This window comes from Diceros bicornis, chromosome 8 (genome assembly GCF_020826845.1).
Source record: "Diceros bicornis minor isolate mBicDic1 chromosome 8, mDicBic1.mat.cur, whole genome shotgun sequence".
Classification (NCBI taxonomy): domain Eukaryota; kingdom Metazoa; phylum Chordata; class Mammalia; order Perissodactyla; family Rhinocerotidae; genus Diceros; species Diceros bicornis.
The window spans coordinates 38,450,692-38,465,536 of record NC_080747.1 but is presented as its reverse complement, the minus strand read 5'-3'; the positions used below and the strand labels follow the sequence as shown (position 1 = coordinate 38,465,536).

At 34.9% G+C, this 14,845-nt stretch overlaps 1 protein-coding gene across 1 annotated transcript in view; it reads left to right on the top strand.

Moving 5' to 3' along the window:
- The window catches only part of GABRA4 (gamma-aminobutyric acid type A receptor subunit alpha4), a 63,467-nt gene extending 52,398 nt beyond the window's left edge, over nt 1–11,069 (top strand). The window contains exon 9 of the mRNA XM_058546997.1: nt 8,086–11,069. Coding sequence (XP_058402980.1) covers nt 8,086–8,619 — 534 coding nt within the window. The 3' untranslated portion in view covers nt 8,620–11,069. The remainder of the gene's footprint in view (nt 1–8,085) is intronic.
- The last annotated feature ends 3,776 nt before the right edge of the window (nt 11,070–14,845 follow it).

The window sequence follows — 14,845 nt, the reverse complement described above, 5'->3', positions numbered from 1 at the left end:
CTTCCAATTTAAATGTGGAAGAAAGTCCTTTTGACTTTGTTGTTGTTAGTGCTGTGGAGTTGATTCCAACTCCTAGCGACCCTGTGTACAGCAGAGCAGAACACTGCCTAATCTTGTTTCTCCATCCTCTCCGGCACTGGATCAGACAATGCCGAGCTGCTATTCATAGGGTTTCCATGGCCAATTTTTTGGAAGTGAGTGACTAGGTCTTTCTTCCTAGTCTGTCTTAGTCTGGAAGCTCTGCTGAAACCTGTCCACCATGGGTGACCCTGCTGGTATTTTAAATACCAGTAGCATAGCTTTCAGCATCACAGCAATACGCAGCCGTCACAGTGTGACAACCGATAGACTGGTGGTGTGATTCCCTGACCAGGAAACAAACCCAGGAGGTAGTGGTGAAAGCATCAGTTATTAACCACTAGACCACCAGGGCTGGCACCTTTTGACTATTGTAATTGAAATGAGATAAAAGAAAAAGAGTGATACTATAGTGCCAGACCAATATATCCACGGATACAATTCTTTTTAATATTCCATTATATTTAGAAAATGGGCCAGCCAAACTGGGTTACCAAAGTTCTAATTGTGAGCCAATGCTCTGGGTATGTCTTTTCATAGCATAATGAGGTGTGAATATCACCTTGTAGGTTGGATTACAACAGTTCCTTCAGTCTTTGTTGTTTCCCTGATTACCAGTTTCTAGACTTCACTGAGAGTTGGAAAGTCCCAGAGAGAGACCAGAGATCTGATATAATAATATATGAGATGCCCTTTTTATATAACCCACTACTTTTTTGGACATTGAAATACACGTGGCTGTAGTTTTTCCTACATGAAGCATGACATATGGTTGTGGTAGCCGGTTAGTTAAAAGCATGTTAGCTGAGTGCCAGGTGCAGAAGAACTATTCAGTAAAAGTTAACAATTGTTGCTGTTATTGCTATTGCTATTTTTTCCTAGAAGAGCTTTTCATATTTGTCTTACACCATAAGTTAGTGGATTTACTCTAGTGTTAATTCTCATCTTTACTATGTCCAATATGTATTTTAATATTGCTATTTCATTTTGTATTTCCTTGTATTTATTTCTCATTTCAGCCAGGAATATCCTTTCCATGGCTGACTTCACCATAGGCTGTCCTTTGCTTCAGTGGTCCTCTATCTTTCTGATTATTAGAAATGGTGGCCATATTTTTATAGAAATATAGAAAATATCTTCTAAAATTTTGTTTCCTGTAATGATTCATTTATGAGTGATATATCTTTTTCTTTTGGGGGCAGAATCTTTTTATATTCCTTCTGCTGGATTATTTCTACATAATATTCATTTTATGCCTACGATCTATTGGATACTGTGTCAAGTGCCTTATAGTAAATGGCAAATTCGTTATTTGAGCCTAGGTCTGTCTGATTTGGAGACCCACAATCCTAACTATTTAGCCAATGTTTCCCAATTTCTGATCTCTGATGACTGGCAATAGCATAAATAAGACTTCCTGCAAATAGGGCCTGAGACTGCGTTTTTAACTAGCTCCCAGGTTGTTCTTATAAACGCTCAGAATGACTGTAATGCTACTTTTCATCATTGAGCAAGAAAAGGTTCATCCAACAAGTGTTTGCATTTGGAGGAAGTGAGCGGGTTGTCCTTCGCCTTTCACCCTCTCCAGAGTTATGTTGGCAGTGTTGGTGAACACATCTCCTGGAACAATTCCAGGTAGCATTCTGATCAAGTTCCCTGATCAAGCTGAGAACTTCTGTTCTGACTAGTGAAGTCTCCGAGAAAGAGATTTCCTCTACTAGAGCCATATATTTCATATACAAAACACTGGCAAATAAAAAGGAGCACCAGGAATCACTAAGGTACAAAACTGGCCACAAAATTGTGTATCTTCAAGAAATCCTAATATTTTAAACTTTCAACTTCTAAATATGTAAAGAGAAAATGAATGAATTCTTTAAGATCTTGTTCCCTGGTAATTCCAAATTGAAGACATAAATTTCTTATCCCAGTGCCTGATATTGAAAGTAATATTTCTATAGCATATGGAAATACAAACGTGGAATTAAATGCTAACATTGGGAGGAAATGCAATACAATAAATAGGGAACTCAGCATTTTCATTACTACATTTTGTTGCTCAATGTATGATAGAGTCCCCTGGTAACCATTTATGAAATATTTAGCATGTTTATTTGGAGGAGATGTTTTTCATTTCTATGCAGTAACATTTTCTAAAAACACTACTGAGAGTCCTCAGTAAATCATTACCTTGGGGTCTAGTTTCAGCTGCTCTATCACACTTGTTTATTTCCTTATTAAATAAGATGTGTGGCTAACCCCTGAAGCCCTGTGGGAATGGCCTTGAATAAATGTCTTGACGTTATTGGATTTTTTTTTGTTTGTGACTCATTGATATTCTAGAAGATAAACCTGTTCATTATTAGCCTTGTTTATTTTTAATTTAGAAGGGTTAAATTACATTTTATTAAACTTCATTAGCTTCTCAAGCAAGCAATGTGAATGTAGCTTGCATTCTGCAAACCTCGTCTTAGTCACTTTATCTCATTGCTGCGAGAGTAATGAGTTGAGATGAATTTTCTTTTTGCAGTCGATAATACTTCTTTAGAAATTGTGTCAGATCACAGTCATGATTGACGAATTGCCTGGATTTGCTCCTGTTTGCCTGTTGCTGCTTTAATTTGTTGGTAATGTTTGAATCTGCCACCTTGCATCTCTATCCCACCAGTTTCCTTGCTTCGGGCTATTGTGACTAATGACAAAATGATTTCAAACTAAATCATTTTTTAAAATTCAAATGAAGCTTCGGTGCTATTCTTGTTTGTAACCACTGTGTGTCTGCGGAATACTGATGGAGCCACTCAAGTCTCTGCACTCTGTATAAAACTTAACAACATCACTATGAGTGACACATTAGTTGTTCCAAAACTCAAAGGCTTTGTGAATATTATTCCTAGGGAGTCCTGTGCCAGGTAGGTCAGCAGATTTCTCAATCCTTTTGTGGTTTTTCCTCATGGAAAATGACAACTACTTTTTACATAGTAGACCTTGAGACATCAGTGCAAAATAACTTATATCATTTGGCTGCTTGGCAGAGAGCAAACATTTAACCCTCAAATCAGTCTAATGCTGCTTTCCTTTATGTATGTGCTATATAAAGAGTATTGAGACTTCTTAGGCATTCTTAATCAGACTTGGGATTGAGTCAAGATAATTTATACACCTTGGGCGCTATTGCAATATTCTGGAAATCTGCCCCATAAACAAAGAAATAGTAATCTGGAGCTCAGATAAAAGGTTTTGACACTTTCTCTTTAATTTGAAAAAGAAAAATTGATTCCATACTATATCCATTTCAATGAAATTTATTAAAAAATGAAGTAGGTGCCTGCTGTGTGCATTAGCCTGCAATGATGAATAAGATAGTCTTTATACTCTGGAAGATCACTAAGTCTTTTAAATTCGGAATAAAAAAGATCTGATCTTTGTTTTCAGATGGTACTCCTATGGGCGCACTACAGACTGCTCCCTCCGTTTTCATAAAATCTCCTGCTTCATTGATTCTTTTTTCCAATCACTTTACACTGACCCTATCTCTTTGGCTTGGAATCATTTCTTTTTCCAGGCATATTCTTCAAGTCTATGCTTACATTTCTTTGATACTGCTAACTTGTCTCATAGCAGATGTCATCAGAATATAATTTTCAAACCATCAAAAACATGACTTATTCAAATATGGAATGGATGTATGTCAAGGTTTTGTTCAACTCATTAATTAATGAGAGAACCGCATACATGGTAAAACTGGCTCAAAATCTTTTTAAGAAATGACCATAAGTAGCAATTTTTGAGAAAAGGAATACCAGAATAAGATTTCTAGGTAAGATACAGAAGTGGGTAATATCCTATAGGGCAACAAAGCTATAACCTTTGGTTATCTTTTCTGCTGGACAGGAATCTACAAGTTAACATGTAACTTCACAGTGTTTGGGCTCAAATCCAATAATAAATAGCAAAATCAAATGAGTAAATTCGCCTAGAGACTTAATCCTTGGGTGGACTTGTTAAACAACGCTTCATTATGACATTGAAAGGACATGCTGTGCTCCTTTCTGATGTCCAAGTCTTGAATAATTTTTTTAACAATATACTTGACTATTACAAGCTTGACAGACTGAAATAGGTAAGTGTAGTTTATTAAGTTCTTTACTGCCTGCTCCACATTTGTGCATCAAGAGGGTGTCTGACATGGCAGAACACTCAGTTAAGTAACTCTCTGTATGACTTCCAGACAGTTGTAAACTTTCTGCTCTTATTTTCCTCTACAATAAAATGAAGTACTGGAATAAGTTGATCACTGAAATCTCTCCCAGTTTTAAAATATTGTTATTCTTTAAGAATGGGATTATAAAGGGCAAAATATCTTGGTCCTTCAGTTAGTGTGTGGAGTTAGGCAACAGGGCCCCCTAATGGTCTTCAATGAATTCTGGGCAGGCCAGCCTTCTAATTATCCCAAGATGTCTGAGGAACTTCCCCTCACAAGAAGTTTGGCAATACCTCCTGTTAGGACCCTTGACTTAATTGGTCTATATACGTTATCTAGTGCACAGTATTTCTGTATAACAAGCAACTAAAAAACCTCAGTGGCATACAATAAACGTTTATTTTTGCTCTCAAGTCTATGAGTCAACTGGGAAGTTCTGTTGGTCTTGATCAGGCTTGGCTGGGCAGTTCATCTCTTAGTTGGGACAAACACATGTGTCTAGCAGTCACCTAGCCATTGGGTGATCTAGGATAGCCTCATTGGGATGACTGGCTCTGTTCCAAAAGATCTCTCCAGCAGGCTAGCCCAAGCTTGTTCTTGTAGTGTTGGTGGCAGTGTTTTGAGAAAGAGTGGAAGCAAGCAAGGACTCTTAAGGCTAAGGCTTGGAAATGACACACCACCACTTCCGTCACATACTGTTGGCCAAAGAAAGTCATAAGGAAGCCTGTGGGGAAACAGACTCCATCTCTTGATGAGAGAGGAATGGGAAACTTACATTACAAAGGGCATGAGGGTGAATTGGTGCCATTTTTCTATTCAATCAACCATATAGAACGTGATTCACTGTCGGGATTTCAGGAAGTTCCAGAAGGATACTGATCTAGAGGGAAAGAAGACAGGGTCCTATAAATGTTCTTGGGCTTTCTTCTGAGGTGCAGTTAAGTTACTTCGAGTTAGTTTCATCCTTTCAGGTATTACTTTTAAAATTTATCAGGCAGTACTAGAGCAATGTTTGGGGCTAGTTATTCCATATTACTGAGGCAAGGCCGTTCTGAGTACTTTACCAAATGCTACGTGAATGTTGAGATTTTCCGGTCTAGCTGGTAAGAACATGCACTATTCCTGTGTGTGCCGGGTACTGTTTCTTCTAATCCTTTCATGTGCTTCTTTTTGTTGGCTTGGGTAGTTACATCACACTCATAAATTGATGTGCTTAGCAAAATACTCAATGGGGACTCTTCAGATTTTTGGGATTCTCTCTTTTTCAGCATATGCTTACTTGTTACTTTTTATTATGAACTCTAGCCACCTTGATTTCCCCAGATTCTCAGCTCCATCTCCTCAATTTAGGATTCTCCTTTCCTGTACCACATCTCCTGGATTCTCCTTTCCTGCACCACAGCATGGAAACTCTCAAGTTTGTTTCTTCTCTCTCAGTGATTATGGTCTATGTTGTCTAATGCCCAGTGTCTTCAAAAAACAGTTGTTTCACATATTTTGTCCAGTGTTTTGGTTCATTTTCATGCAGGAGAGTAAGTTCAGTTCCTGTTACTCCATTTTGGCCAAAAGTGGAAGTCTCCAATCCTTAGAATTTAATCTTATGAAAAATATGGATTTCTAAAGATTCTGGGTAACCTAACTTTTGGTGGAGGAAGGCAGTATGCAAATATCAGATTACATTTGAAAATATATATTTCTCTCCTCCTTGTCCAATTGGTCCTTTATTTCTCTCTTCTCTTCTCTTCTTAGTATATATAGCATTTTGCCACAATTTGACCCTTCCTTATTTTTTACTTTTTGTTACATTTTTATTGTATCACATGTGGATGCACATATTATCTTGCCAATGATAGTTTATGCTTTTTAAATGTTGTTTATATACTTTATCCTTCTTTATATACTTCACCATGTGTATAACATTTTAGAATTAATGCTAATCAATTAACTGTTATCCCTTTCTGTAAAAAGGGACTCAATATACAAGAATTAATTAAGTGATGTTTACAATGTGCTTTGTAGAAGAAAAGTGCAGGATAAATAATGGTACCGTTAGCTTTTAGGTTGATGTCAATTTTGGTTTCAATTGTCTCCACCAAAATTAGGTGCCATATGTTAGACTACAGTTTCTCATGAGTTCATCTGCAACCTGCTTAGAAGAATACTCCAGGCTGACATGAAGAATACTTTCTAAACCTCTCAGATCCTGCTTTGGCTCTGCATTTTGTGAGGCTTTTTTCCTTTCTCTACTCAGCGAACTTGAAGTCATAATTCACAAGTACAGTCATGCGCCGCATAACAATGTTTTGGTCAATGACAGATTGCATATACAATGGTGGTCCCGTAAGATTAGTACCATACAGCCTAGGTGTGTAGTAGGCTATACCATCTAGGTTTGTGTATGTACACACCAGAAAGTTCATACGACCACAAAATTGCCTAATGATGCATTTCTTAGAATGTATTCCCATCATTAAGCGACGCATGGCTGTACATGAGATATAAATTGAACACTTTCAACCTGTTTGATGAGTAGGGTGGTATTGAAAAAAGGTTATATTAGTAGAATAACCATTTTCTGTAAAGTGACTGCTCATTAATTGTATATAATATTATCTGTGAAATTCCTTATAGACTGGCTCCTTCTAATCACCCACTTGTGAGCTGTTCTTCTTCCTCTTGTTCTCCTGTATTTCTCCATCTCCTCACCCACCATTTATTTTATGAAATGGTAGGGGGAGAAAGTATAGAAAGTAATTACAATATACCCTTAATATAACTTAAAATAAACATAATTAAGGGGGAAAAATTGTTGCAAAAAATCATAGTAATTCTAAAGACAGACATTACTATTTTGGGAATCATTTGAGCAATTGCTTTCCTTCATTAGTATGGGCAAGCTATAGTTGGCTATACAGTTATTTATCATGCCTGTCAAAAATTTAAGGAGAATTAATTTTAATGTTTACCATGCATCTGTATTCAAATATAGTCTTGTTCTACGCATAAAATAATTTGATGGAAAATAGTGAATTCCATTTTGATTTAAACACTCTTTATTAGGAAATAGTTTGAACTCAGATATTAATGCAACAAAATGGTGATGCTGTTTATATGTCTAATACAACATTTTATTTAAAATTAATTTTACTTTGTATTTTCATTGTTAATTGTGGTGAAAAACTAAACTGCATTAGGATTTCTAGATTTTATAATAATGTGTATGATCGCCTATGTAAGATTATGAAAATAAGTACTAGGGATTTGGAAATTAAAACTTTTGGAGTTTCTTTTTTTCTTTTCTTTAAGGAATGTCATGCACTTATGGATGATTATTATTGCTCTTATTCTGTGCACGAGAGTAGGTATAGTTCTTCCTGTTTATAAAACAAACATATACAAAACTCATTGAAATGTATGCAACATATCACAGAATATTATCTATAATAAAACTGAACAAGGAAGTTGTATAGCTATCATCATGATCTCCTAAAATAAAATCAAGTATAACTCTAGTCTATAATCCTAAAAGCCTAATTTTCTTTCTATAGATTTAAATTTTAATTATTTATAAGAATGGATATTATTTTAAAAGAGAATACTATTGATTCAGAGTTTCAAATATATACATGGTTTTTTTTTTTCTAGTTATTTTTAAGTTTTTACATCAAGCTGAGTGGCTATAGCATATTAATAAAGGTTTATTTTATGGAAACAACTAATTTTAATTATTTGATCCCTTTAAATTTTGTATAAATCAACATAAAATTACATAACAAATATAATTTTTTAATATACCTTTCCAGAACATAAATGCCAATCTGAACATGAGAAAAAGAACAAATGCCCTGGTTCACGCTGAATCCGATGTTGGCAGCAGAACCGAGGTGGGAAACCATTCGAGCAAATCTTCCACAGTTGTTCAACGATCCTCTGAAGCCATGCCGCAGTCTTACTTAGCTTGCAGTCCAAACCCGTTCAGCCATGCAAATGCAGCTGAAACTATATCTGCTGCGAGAGCACCTCCATCTGCTTCTTCTTCTACTCCTAGTAGAACTGGGTATGTGCCTCGACCAGCTTCAGTTGCATCTGCTTCTACCCACCGCGTGTTTGGATCAAGACTGGAGCGAATTAAGACCACAGTTAATACCAGAGGGGCTTCTGGGAAGTTGTCAGCCACTACTCCTCCCTCAGCTCCACCACCTTCTGGATCTGGCACAAGTAAAATAGACAAATATGCCCGCATTCTCTTTCCAGTAACTTTCGGGGCGTTTAACATGGTCTATTGGGTTGTTTATTTATCGAAGGACACTATGGAAAAATCACAAAGCCTAATGTAATTTTGTTGCTATAGTAGTTTCCTAAAAGATGATGAACTTAATGCAGAATGTCTTTTTAAATATTTTTAAAGATAAACAATTATTCTTTACTAAAATAAAAATTCTGTGTAATTTTTCCATTTAAAAATTCCAGCCAGTTGTTGGGAGAGTTAATTAATTCCTCGGTGAAGACAAAGTGAGCCATCTTTCATTTCAGAAAGATGATTTAAATAGAATCAATTCAGCATTCAAACTAGACAGAACACAGACCATCCTGGAATGTTGGGACAAGAGAAATAGGGCTGTTAGAGACACTCGGTGCATATTTATGCATTGAAATTTGAAAACAAACTATGACATTTTTTCATATACACTATGAATATCAATCAGCCACCCTAAATTTCCCAGTGGCACTGCCCTTAATCAGAGTTGTTTATCGGATATGATATGTGGTGACTTTTGGAGATTCTCTTAGTCTCTGCAAGAAAAGGACTTTCCCTGTTACATGAAACATTTTTCAAAGGAAAATGGAACAAAACAAATACTGACCAATAGAGTGAAACCTCTGCTGCTTCAAAAACAAAGACAGAGACCAGGGAAAATGTGTTGCCTGTCATATGTTGGCCAAACAGGACTTAACAGTTGACTTGAAAATTTGTGCTTTGAGCCAAAGTATAACTCATTGTGTGAATTCTTTTTGATAGTAGTTCATTCAGTTATGTATTCTTTCAACATATAGTTATTCAGAGCCTACTGTGTTCCAGGCACTATGCTAGACACTGTCTCTCTCGGAAAGCTCTTTCACCTTTACCTACAATATTACTTAAATTGTATAACAGCCAACGCATGCTAACAAACCATAAACTAGAAGAGGACATTGCATTCTTTAACGGAGGAAATTTATTTAGAGTCTGACAACATATTCAAAATATTTGTTTCTACTATATTGATAGAGGATAACAAATATATTGTTCACATAGCCATATTTGAGACAAGTATACTTTAGCACAACTTCAGCAATTGACTTCAAAATGTAATGTAAATGTGTTACAGATTGTTCTCTACATGAAAAGTACTTCATACCTAAAAGGAGAAATCTGGGCACTGTCAGACCTTATAGATTACCTGTCTCAAATTTGATGGAATCACAGAATTTGATCAGAATCACAGAATCATCAGAATTAGGAACTCAATACAAGGCCTTTTAGATGCTTTTTCCAACAGAGATCTATATTAGCTGGTGAAATGCTAACCTTCTGGGGATTTTTCGTGTCCATAGTTCTGTATTTCTGGGCAGTTTTGTGTTTATTTGGGGGGGAGTTTTTGTACAATTTCATAACTAAGATGAATTTTTTAAAATTAAAAGAGCAGCAAAGGAATGGAGTAAAAAAAAAAAAAAAATCATAGCCAAGGGGTAGGAAGCAGCTGACTCTGTTATGCAATTTCTCAGGATTTTCACATCCTGACTTTTCTTTTTCATTAGGCAGGCTTAACAATTTAATTGAATTTCTTGCAGCTGTCTTATGCCGCTATATCTAGGTCCAGTTTTTTGTTGTGTTGCTTCCAGATTTTTCTTCTGTACTTCTCTCTTCCTGATTTGAGTTGTGTGAATTAATGTGTTCTGGATGTTTTGGGAAACAATTTGTTAGAAATGACCACCTTGCAAACAGGATCTCTTATTTCTTAGAAAAGAAATGATATTAATTAAGTGGCATTAATTTTTCAGTTATTGCATTGCCTTGAAATGGTTGTTTACGAGAATTGTAAAATGTGCAAATGCCAATTGTGAGTCATCTGAGAATTCCTTCTTGGCTATCTCTTTAGGTATTTCCTAGAATCATTAACAATTTTAAGGCTGAAAGAGGCTTTAGAAATCATCCAATCCAAATCACTCATTTACAAATTGATGCCAGTAATATAGGGCCCAGTAAAATTTGTATATATCTATGTATTTAATAAAGAGTACTTGTACAAGAAAGCTTATCATAAATTATTTCATGAATGTGAGTAGATTTCTAGCCTTGAGGACAATGCTTGAAATTGTGGTTGGAAACTATAACTGTTCATTATTCCAATGAAATGACCTTATTTATTTGGTAAGGAACATACTCCTTGCTTATCTATTGGCCTATTCTTAAGAATATTGCCTTGGCTTCCTTTTTTTAAAAGAAATTCTCCTATAAATTTTACAGATTTTAAAGTGATGAAATAAATGATTTTAAATTTGTAGACCAACATCCAGGTAAACTTACAGTTTTTTTCTTACCTTTGTATATGAAGAAGTTTTTAAAATAAATCAGGTGGCCAAACAAAGAGAAAGGATAAAATAAACCAAGGATTCTTAATTGTTAAGTTGAAGACTAAATTGACAGGAAAGTATAATCATTAGTAAAAAAAGGAATTATTTCATTTACACACAATGTTAATAATGCATAGTTTGTTTTCCCTAACTGAATTCCATTAAATTAATTCAAGGCTAAATTTTTTATTTTGGTCATCATTTCTATCATTCCACTAACTCAGAGCTACATTAAACAAAACACTTTTATAAAGAACCAGTTACTTTTCAGCATTAGAAAATCTCACCAGAGTCAGGAGAGCCCAAGGTCCTGGCAATTTGTGAAGAGGAAGAATTCTGGCTGAGAATGGTACCTTTATATGTCTCTATCTTTAAAGATGAAATTCAGAATTGTTTTATTCAGTACAAGTATCTATACTCTAGCTTTCAACTCCACATTGGCCACTTACTGCTGCATAATTATTTCTAATTTCATCCAGGCATGACTAGGTATAATAATATATTTACATGATTAATCGACAGTTAAAAATGACTTGCATTTGTGCATATACAGAATATTTGAATAATATATATTTTTAATTGGACCTCACATATCTTGAATTAGAGTAGGCAGAGAGTAGAATCACTCTCTTTTACAAATGGAAATGAATCATAGAGAAGTTAGTGACAAAGATAAAAGCACAGGGCTGGAATGAACTTTGAAAGGTCATTTTTCACTCACCTCACCTTAGCAGTGACCATGTTTCAAGCAATACATAAAAAAATTTGTTTGTGGTTTATTGTACCCATGAACTGGTCAATTCTGCCTGGCCTAGAAAAAAATCCCCACTGTCCACTCTCTTGTTTTCCAATGGTCCCCTCTTCTAGATGTGTGAATAACCTCCAGTGGAAAAGCACCAAATGGAGAAACTGGTGAACTGATTTTGAGTTCTGACCCTATTGTGGTTTTAGATGAGTCCCCTAACCTCTCTAGGCTTGTCACTTATTTATAAGAGGAAGGGGAGATTAAATAATATCTAAGATTTCTTTCAATTTTAATATTCTCTGATTCTCATAGTAGACTAAATACAAGCATATTCTTGGAATAGATACACTCAATAATTTGTACCACAAATAAATGTTTATGGGGAAAAACACTTGATTTTAGTTCCACTGCTTAATTATTTTAAGTTCATGACTTGCCTCAAACTAAGGTTTCTTTATCTTAAAAAAAGAAAACAATAGCTCTGCATTTAGATTAGATATTTTCTTCCCCATGGGAGATTTTATTCTTTAAAGACTAAAGAATTTTGGTTATTTCTCTTTTCTGGTTTTATTCATCTTTACTAAATGGGTTCCTGCTCAATGTTGGATACTGTGCTGATTTTTAGACATATGTAAATAAACGAAACTGGTTATTTTCTTTACAGGTGGTCACAGTCTGGTAGTGATGATAGATGTGTAGACAAGTAACTATGGAGTGTCATAAGTGCTTCAGTAGTAAAGAGCGGGGCCCAGACTAGGGTTATATGAGTGAGCACTCACCTTGGCCACAAAAATATAAAGGGGTGCCAAAAACCTCAATAATCAAGATAAGTAATATTTTTAAAGAATATTTTAAAAAATCAAAATTCATGCAAAAATCCATGATGAACAAAATACCCAAATTTTAAATAAAGATGGGATGGATATTAATAATTTTTCCTTTTGCATCAGGCTCTATTGTTGCTCTATATGACACTGATATAGAGGGTGGAAAAAGGATGCACATAATTTTATAACTTTGTTGATGGGAAGGAAAAAAGAGTGATGGTAGTGTAGGCTTCACAGAGATGATATTGAACTGAATTTTGTAGAATAATTTGCAATTCTAGCCCCTTTGCCTACTCCCACAAACAAACAACAAAAGCACATTTTACCATCAACTGCGACATGAAAAGAGATATAGATTTGGAACTTCGAGGAGAACTCTTACTACAAGATAGTTCATGGTAGTGGGAGGGAAGGGGGAATGCAGGGAGGTGAGAGTTATTGATGTTGGAAAGACCTGCTGGGGCTGGATAAGAGAGTTTTGTGTAAATTACTAAAGAAATTGGATTTGATCCTGGATTAGCGGCAATTTATTGAAAATCTTGCAGGATAATAAGATGAAAACGAACATTCTATGTTTCTGTTTTAAAGAAATCACCTGATTGCTGTATGAGCCCTGGAATGGGGGGACACGAATCTAGAGGTAGTACAAGAATTGAGATGTCACATTTTTGTTTTCTGTCAGTTAATCTTTGCCTTACATTTTTTTAATCCCAGTGACTTCATTGTTATTTGTAAAAATGATACATGATTATTAAAGATACATATTGCAGAAATTTAAAAACAATCTCAAAATCCCACCACTGAGAATTTGTTAATATTTCATGAATATTATGCCAGATACTTTTGTATAGATATGTTTGTATAGAAGAGTAGACTGACTGATTGATTAAAAGACAAAAATAAATTTAGAAGCCAAATATATCATATATGAATCTTGTTAAATAATAAAAAAATTAAATTTGCCTTTAACTCAATTTAAGATAAAAAAACTAGGGTAAAAGAGAAGAAATTGTTGAAATTTAATTAAAGCAAGAGCTTTTGGAGACTCTATGTCTTTTTATCTCCGATTTCAATCTTTACTTCAGGCAAGTTTTTTCCTATTATGTGTCTAAATAATTTTTTCTTTCAGAATGCTAATTATGTTAAATCTTTGTCTCTATAACTATTTATAATAGTCTCTATAATCACTTTTGTATTTTTAAATTTGTTGTCAACTTTTGTCAACCATAACCCACATGAGTTTTCAGTTATGTTTATTCTATTTTAAATGTGTTTATTCCATTCTAAATCTCTAATTTTCAACTGCATAATGCTTTTATTCTTTTCTATTGCTTTCTTGGTCTGTGCCATTTCATTTTTTCATTTCTTTTTGCTGTTTATATAATCTCTTTTATGGAAACATATCTTTTTTTTGAGCCTCTCACTTTATTAATGAGATCATGTCTGTAATTTATTTGAGACTACAGAGAATGATTTATATAAACTTTTCCTCTGTTTCCTGAAAAAGAATTTTTCTCTGATATGAACCTCGTCTGCTTTTTCATTGTGTTTTTGCCTCCTTTGCCTATGTTACAGGCTGGTTTTTTTCTATTAATCACTGAATGAAGCCAGCTATTTACTCACCTACAGTGTGGGAAGTGGTGGGAGAATGAATCAGATCGGCCCACAGCAGCTATTTAAATTTAAGATTTCAAGCCCATCTCCCCAAGTCTGTTTTATCTTCTTCCCAAGGACCATACTTTTTCCCTATTTTTGACTTTCAGGGAGTCTATTTGGCTCACAGTGTAAAACTCTGTAACTTGCTCTGTATTGTTAATGTCCTAGTGATTACCACTGCCTCTGCCTCTCCCTTCCCACTATAGTGTTAGTAGTCTCTCTTATCCAGCAGGCTGTTTCACAACTATCATATAATAGCCTATCAGCAATTTGTTCTTTACCCCCATACTCTACCATTTGGGAATATGTAACTGGAATTCTATGAAGACAAATTTTGTTTTTCCCTTGCCTATCCACGGCCATCTCATGGCAGCTTCAAATAGTCTTTGGAGGATGTCTCAGGACCGTGACACTTAGTGAATTCTATATCCTGTCCAAGGTATGTGTCAGTCTGTTTCCTTTCTCCTATTAGTGCAAATGTCTCACTATTTGAAGCTCTTTATCATAGTTTGTTGTTAATTACTTGTAGTTACAGATACAGTTTTCATTTTGTTTTTCCCAATTTTTTATTATTCATGTTATTTTTGGAGAGATTTCATAGGAGAGGAGTAAATTATAAATGCTTTTATTTCACCATTTTAAGCTGAATCACCATCTGTCATCTATATTTCCATTAGATCAGGGGTTGACCAGAGTAGCCTTTACTGACAACCAGAGTTA